A 6,857-nucleotide genomic window follows, 5' to 3' on the forward strand; every position below is an offset into this window, starting at 1 on the left:
TCACAGCCCTTTAAAATAAATATTTTATATGTAATTTAAAGAAAAAAATCAAATTTCTATAAAAATTAACAGTTATGATTTTACCGTCACTGAGTTCAAATCCAGGACGACCATATTTAAATTTGATTTATTTTTTAATTAATTAATTGAATAAAATAATAATGAATGGCCATATGGTTTAGAAATGTTAGGAATTTTTGGGTTAAAGAAATTTCAATAGAAAAATGCCGCCCAATAGCTCATAACAAGAAAATGACCTTTAACGCCGTCGCGAACTGTATATATAAACGCGTCAAAGTGCGTTTTCTTTTCCCACTTTCATACCACAAATTTTCAATACTTCATTCTTATCTATCGCATTTTGGTACTTCCCATGTTTGAACTGTGACGAACATAAGAGGCTTTGAGGATCGTGTAATTGCGTTGGTGCTGAATCAGGTAGAAGAGTTTTCTTCTTTGATGTGTTGATTTGTTGAATTTTTTTTTTTTGGTTCTAATTCAATTTCTGATTCTTTTTTAATGCTATTGTGTTGATTGGATCATTTGGTTTTGGTGGTTATTTCTATTTTTGTTGGATTGATATGAATTTGTTTTGAAAATTGGGTTGTTTTGGATTTCAATTATTGTTCATCTTGTTGTTTTGGATACAGTTGAACTGGAAGATGCAACAAGACTTACTGTGTCTTATGGAAATAATTTATGGGGATAGAATCATAGATATGGATTAGTTTATGCATGTTGTCCTTTTATAACATAGAGATTGTGGCTAGAGTTAGTTGATAACCAAGGATCTGGTGTTGTCAATCGTATATATCAGAAGATATTGGTCTGTTCAAATAGCTCTGCTATAGTTGCTATTTGACAATATTTTGTACTAGATATCGGGTTTTAATTAACGGTTGCCGGTCACATAAAGGTAGGTGTTGCGATGCTGATTGCGATTGTCACGGTATGAATTAACCACAATTTGTTCTTTATCACAAACGGTATAGGTTTCGTCACCTTCCGGTACCGTTTTATTGCGGCTGTTTTTGCGGCAACAGATCGTTTTCTAAAAGATAGTGTATTGCTGAACAATAGTGATTAGGTCAAATTCCCCTATGCTATGGTGCTATAGGGCTGCTATGGAACAGGGCTAGAAGGATCTAGGTAATAACTAGCATGGAGCAGTTGTTTGTGACTATCATTTGTTATTGATGCAAGTCTAGCTAAGAAGATTATGGAAGGATGCAGTTGTTTGATCTTAAAAGTTATGGTTTCTGCTTTTGTTTATTTTACCCTGGAATCATCCTCTACACATGAACTTCTTATGTGCAAATTTTGTTTATGTTTTTCTCTTTATAGTCATTGGATAATTGAGATCCTATTAAATTTTATGAACATTTGCCTAGACAATTTTAATTTCTGTCCCTGCCGGTGCAGTTTAATTTTACACAATGCCTATAGTGATGAATTTAATGTTATCTGTTCATGATTTAGTATATCATTGTCTGAGCTCCAGGTTCTAAATGCACAACTTATTTTGACAGGAGTACAGTTGCTGTTGCGGAATCATTCAATAGAAGACTTTCAAATTCATTGTCATTTTTAATACTCAAAAGATGGCTTTACATGAGCATTCAGATGTTGTTCAGTGGGGTATGAATCTTTTTGATGTCGATCCTCGTTATAGTCCTGGATACTATGGCGACATGATTCAACATGATACTGGTGATGTCTATGATGAAAACTACTTTCACAGCCACTATGATTCTGAAAGTAACCAAGTAGAGAACGATGAGATCATTGCACGGACTCTTCAAGAAGAGTTTTCACAGCTAGAGATTGCCGAGCGTTCGGGTTATTCGCAGGCAGATGAAGAACACTTTCATGCTTCTGAGCCTTCATATGATTGGCATAACACACCGATGATGAACTATTGTTCAGGAGGTATAAGTAAATACATGCATTAAGATGTTCAGTGCTTGTGTATGGTTGAAATTTATCTTTTTGGATAATTTGGTTAACTCAATCAAAATTCTATGTGCAGGTCATAATTATGTCAATGAAGGAGTTGGTGACATAGAAACTTCTAGCTCATGCTGTAGTCCTGGTGAAGTGGCCGGATGCTCAATGGAGCTTGTTGACAACTATCCATTTGATGATGAAATAGAGAGGCGATTGAGTGAGATAACTCCCATTCCTGTATGTTTAGCTTCTTGATTTATGTTTTGAATAGATAATTATATACTCTGCACTTTTTAATGGTTATTTTGTACCAAAGAACTTGTTTACTATGCTCTTTTTTGTTAAGATATTGTTAGGATATAGAATATAGGATAATTAGAGTGGTTAAAAGTAACCAAGTAGAGAACGATGAGATCATTGCACAATTAGTAGTTCTTTATGTTATTTTTTGTTATGGTGGTTTGTCTCTTCATTTTCACCCTACACTGAGGGATATGTGTTAGGATTATCTTTGGGATAGAATAAAAATAATTGTTGTGTTAGTCACTTAGTGCATTAGTTAGCTTCTTAGAAGAATTAGAAGGGGATATAAATAAGAGGAAATCAGATTAGGGGGATTTGTTGTACATTTTAAAGTTTGTAAGAGAAAAGAGAGCTCCTTCTTGAAGGGGAAACCCTTGGAAGAGAGACATCTTCCCTCTCAATCAATTCTTCAACAAATTAATTGTTCTTTTTATTCCTCCTATTAAATTGTCTGTGTTCCTAACCTCATGTCTTATTATATTAGCAAGTTTATTTCTTTTGATCAGTTGTATGGCCTGCTTACGAATTTCGTTTTTACCCTCTTGTGTAGCACATTCCAAAAATTAATGGAGAAATTCCTTCTATTGATGAAGCAACATCAGATCATGAAAGGCTTCTAGAGAGGTATTAGTCATAGGCATATTGCTCCTTTGTTAAAAGCTAATAAAAATGCTTCCATTATATGTATCATTGTCTAGAAGTTTATTAATTGCCTAGAAGTTTATTAATTGTCATTAGAGAGAATCCATTGCCATAGATGTCTAGCTTCATTTTGTGTCTGCACGCAACGCCCCTATATTATTTTTGTTCATTCATAGTCTTTACTCTATAAAGCTTAGGTTGATTTAAAGGATTATTTATTTGTCTATATTTTCTTCTAAAAACTTATACTCAACATGCCAAATTAACCCACCTATATTTTTAAACAGATTGCAATTATATGACTTTGTGGAGAATAAGGTACAAGGTGACGGTAATTGTCAGGTTTGTTACTTAACATTCACTTTTATGTACTAAATCTATGTACTCAACATTCACTTTTCCAATTTTTTGTTCCCCCCGTGTGCAGAGTGACTTTAATCATTTTCATTTCAGATCATAAGTTTCTACATTCATCAACTTATAATTATTTTATCTTTATTCTGAAACCAGTTTCGTGCATTATCTGATCAACTGTATAACACACCTGATCACCACAAGTTTGTGAGACGAAAAGTTGTAAACCAGGTTAGTGGTCTAGCCACTAGAGAGCTATGTTTCATCATGCTTACCGGAATTTTGATAGTTCCACTGTTTCTTTTTTATGAACTATTCTAAGGTTCTGATTAGTGAATGATCTCTTAAACAGCTGAAGTCTCATCCAGAGATTTACGAAGCATACGTTCCCATGGAGTTTAGTGAATATTTGGAAAAGATGTCTAAGTAATAACTTTCACTTTTTTCTCTATCTATCTTTCTATTTAAAAATTATTTCATATAAGCTAACCAATAGCAACTTCCATTTTCATTTTCAATGAAATTAGGAGTGGTGAATGGGGTGATCATGTCACTCTTCAAGCTGCTGCAGATTCGGTATGAGTTTTGCAACTTACTACATCTATAAAACTGTTTGAATATATTACATTACCATTCCATGCACCTTAAAGATTCTATAAACTTTACTGTTTCTCTTCAACAAAACATTTGTTTGAGTATCTTATATTGCATGGTTTAAGCGTGTTCAATATCTTTCTCCTCTCAACCGGGGCTGAATTTAATTTTCATTCCCCATTTCCTGCACGTTTCTTCAATTGATGCTATTGACAAACTTATAATAATATTTGAAATTTGAGAAATTGGCAATGTAATATGATGTGCCTTTTAATTTGTTACTAATACCATTTTTTTCTCTTCAGTATGGTGTGAGAATATTTGTGATGACTTCTTTCAAAGACACCTGTTGCATTGAGATTCTTCCTAGTTTTGAGAAGCCAAAAGGAGGTAAGATTTTCCTAGATTCGACGATGCTAAATCTTCACATTAACACAATGCAACTATAAGATGTTAGTGAATGAAACTACGGGTTCAATATCTGCTTCTTTTTCAGGATTTTCATAAGTAGATATGGATACCTATGTGGAAATGGGTTTTCAATTTGTGGCGTGTGATTAATTTTTTGTACTATAGATTTGTTCGACTTTTTTGGAATATTGGCGCATTTTCCGTATTTTGGCTCATACTATCTACTTTAGATCCTTTTCTTTATTGTTCATCATATAATTATCGGTAATTTGTGTTTTTTTGCAGTGATTTTCATAAGTTTTTGGGCAGAGGTGCATTACAACTCCATCTATCCTCAAGGAGGTATATTTTTACAATTCTTTTTACTTATATAATCAGTTTGAAACTATCTCACCAAACCAAAGGTTCTTTTTACTATTTGGTTTGTTTGAATTAACATGATTGACCGAGAAAGACATCAAACTTTCATGTTGGGAGTTTCTTTTCCCCCTCCAAATATAGTGTATGATTTGGTTGGTATGTGATATGTTTCTATTGATACAGATATAACTTCAAATGAGTCAAGAAAGAAGAAAAGGTGGTGGAGCTTTGAGAGCTCACATTAATAATATGACTATAGTTTAGAGGAGACCAACTTTCATTCTATACATGGGTGTCCTGCCTATCGCCAATAAGGATTTTTTATCTCTATTTATCACATTTCTTTGATGATAATATTGTAATGATATAAATTTTGGGATGCTGACCTAGCAACAGTCCAGTGATATTTTGGATGTTCTCGAAAAGAAATAAGGTTTTATATATAAAGGGGTAAAAGTATTAATCTACAAAGTTATGTTTTTATTTTGATTTATAATCTACAAAGTTATGTTTTTATTTAGATTTATCAGTTCATTCAAATATATATACATACCTTTTTGACTTATCCATCGATTCTTTCAGAAATCTTTCATAAATGTATTTAGATCGAAATAAGATTACAGAATCCAAATATTTTAAAAGATTTCACTAACACTTATTTTGAGGCATTTGGTATATTTTTATTTTATAACTATGTGAAATTTTATATTATTTTATTAACATGATTCCATGAGCTGAGCGACTGCCCCAGGGGCCATATTTAAGAAGCATCCATAACAAAAAAGGTATAAATATTTATATTAAACTAATTTTATATAATAGTATATGCAAATAGTCATCACATTTTTATTTTAGTACTAGCAATATATCAGCATGTTTAAACAAATATCTTTTATCGTAAAAGAAAACAAAGGAAGGATAATTCAGATGTGAAAAAAATTAATTTTAAGTAAATTAATTATGTAAAATTTATTATGAATAAAAGTGAGTTAGAGGTAAAGTGATTTATATTTGAAGAAATTTTTGCAAAAAAGAGTTGAAGAATAAATTCTAGTGTAAAAATCACGTTTAAAAATCACGTTTGATGAAAAGTTATAAATCATAACTTTAAGTAGAATCAATTTCGAAAAGCATAATCAATTCTGCTCAAAATCAACCAAACACGTCAAAATCAATTCTAAACGTCCAGAATCAATTCTAGATGTCTCAAACTTGAAACCAAACATAAACTTATATTTTACAAGGACATGAGTTCAACTTTAAATATTTCATTGACAATGTGATAACCTCTTTAAAAAATAATTTCTTTCAAAAGAAAGTGAGCGGAGAGGAATAAATATAATTTTAATATTTTTTTAGAGAAATTTTTTAAATATAATGATAAATAAATATATTATTAATATATTTTTAATGTTTAAATTATAACATCAACATATTGAGTTTCTCCTGACTAAGGAAACTTCGTTATAAAAAATGCCTCCCAAAACCCACCCCTCCTTAATTATTAATTCTTTCTACTATCCTTTATTTTTAAAGTCATTCTCTTTAGGTCTCCTTTAAACTCTCAAACAAAATATATGTATTTAAAATTAGGGTTAAGTATATTTTGGTCCATATAAATATTTCAAATTTTATTTTTTAGTCTCTATTAAAAGTAACATATTTTAGTCCCCGCAAAATTATTATGCACGTAGTTTTAGTCTCTACTGTTAAACCGATAGATATTTTTGAATGATTATTTTAGAGAATGTTTAAAACGTTATAAAAAATTCTTCAAAAAAAAACTTAAAATTTGATTTCTAAGTAGAAATTTACAATACTTTTATCATTATCTTTTGAAATTTAAAAAATTCATATTTAATTCTTCTCATTTTAAAAAATTCTATAATTTAGTAAGGAAATATTTTATAATATTCTAAACACGTATGAAAAAAATTATTCAAAAATTTAAAATTTTAGGAGTAATTAAACAGTTTTCAAAATTTTAAAAAATAGCAGGGACTAAAACTGCATGCATAAAAATTTTATAGGGACTAAAATATGTCATTTTTTTAATAGATACTAAAAATGACATTTGAGATATTTATAAAGACCAAAAACATATTTAACCCTTAAAATTATTAATATATGATTAAGGTTTTGTGTGGAGTATATATGGGTGATGACACCTGCTAGCAACTCATCATGACTTCTAATATAACCCTTAATAATCTCATATAGTAATATGTAATGTCACCTTCTATGAT

The 6,857-nt window shown here is 30.5% G+C and overlaps 1 protein-coding gene across 1 annotated transcript; it reads left to right on the forward strand.

Moving 5' to 3' along the window:
* The first annotated feature begins 279 nt into the window (after positions 1 to 279).
* Positions 280 to 5,082, forward strand: LOC131644615 (OVARIAN TUMOR DOMAIN-containing deubiquitinating enzyme 12-like). The gene is made up of 11 exons (XM_058915168.1): positions 280 to 438; positions 1,530 to 1,929; positions 2,030 to 2,184; positions 2,801 to 2,874; positions 3,180 to 3,234; positions 3,403 to 3,477; positions 3,599 to 3,672; positions 3,774 to 3,822; positions 4,146 to 4,230; positions 4,537 to 4,593; positions 4,795 to 5,082. Exons 2-11 carry the CDS (start codon positions 1,602 to 1,604, stop codon positions 4,854 to 4,856), a joined length of 1,014 nt encoding a protein of 337 aa, XP_058771151.1. The 5' UTR covers positions 280 to 438; positions 1,530 to 1,601; the 3' UTR covers positions 4,857 to 5,082.
* Positions 5,083 to 6,857: the final 1,775 nt, after the last annotated feature.

Source organism: Vicia villosa, linkage group LG1 (genome assembly GCF_029867415.1).
Source record: "Vicia villosa cultivar HV-30 ecotype Madison, WI linkage group LG1, Vvil1.0, whole genome shotgun sequence".
In the NCBI taxonomy this organism is placed as follows: Eukaryota; Viridiplantae; Streptophyta; class Magnoliopsida; order Fabales; family Fabaceae; genus Vicia; species Vicia villosa.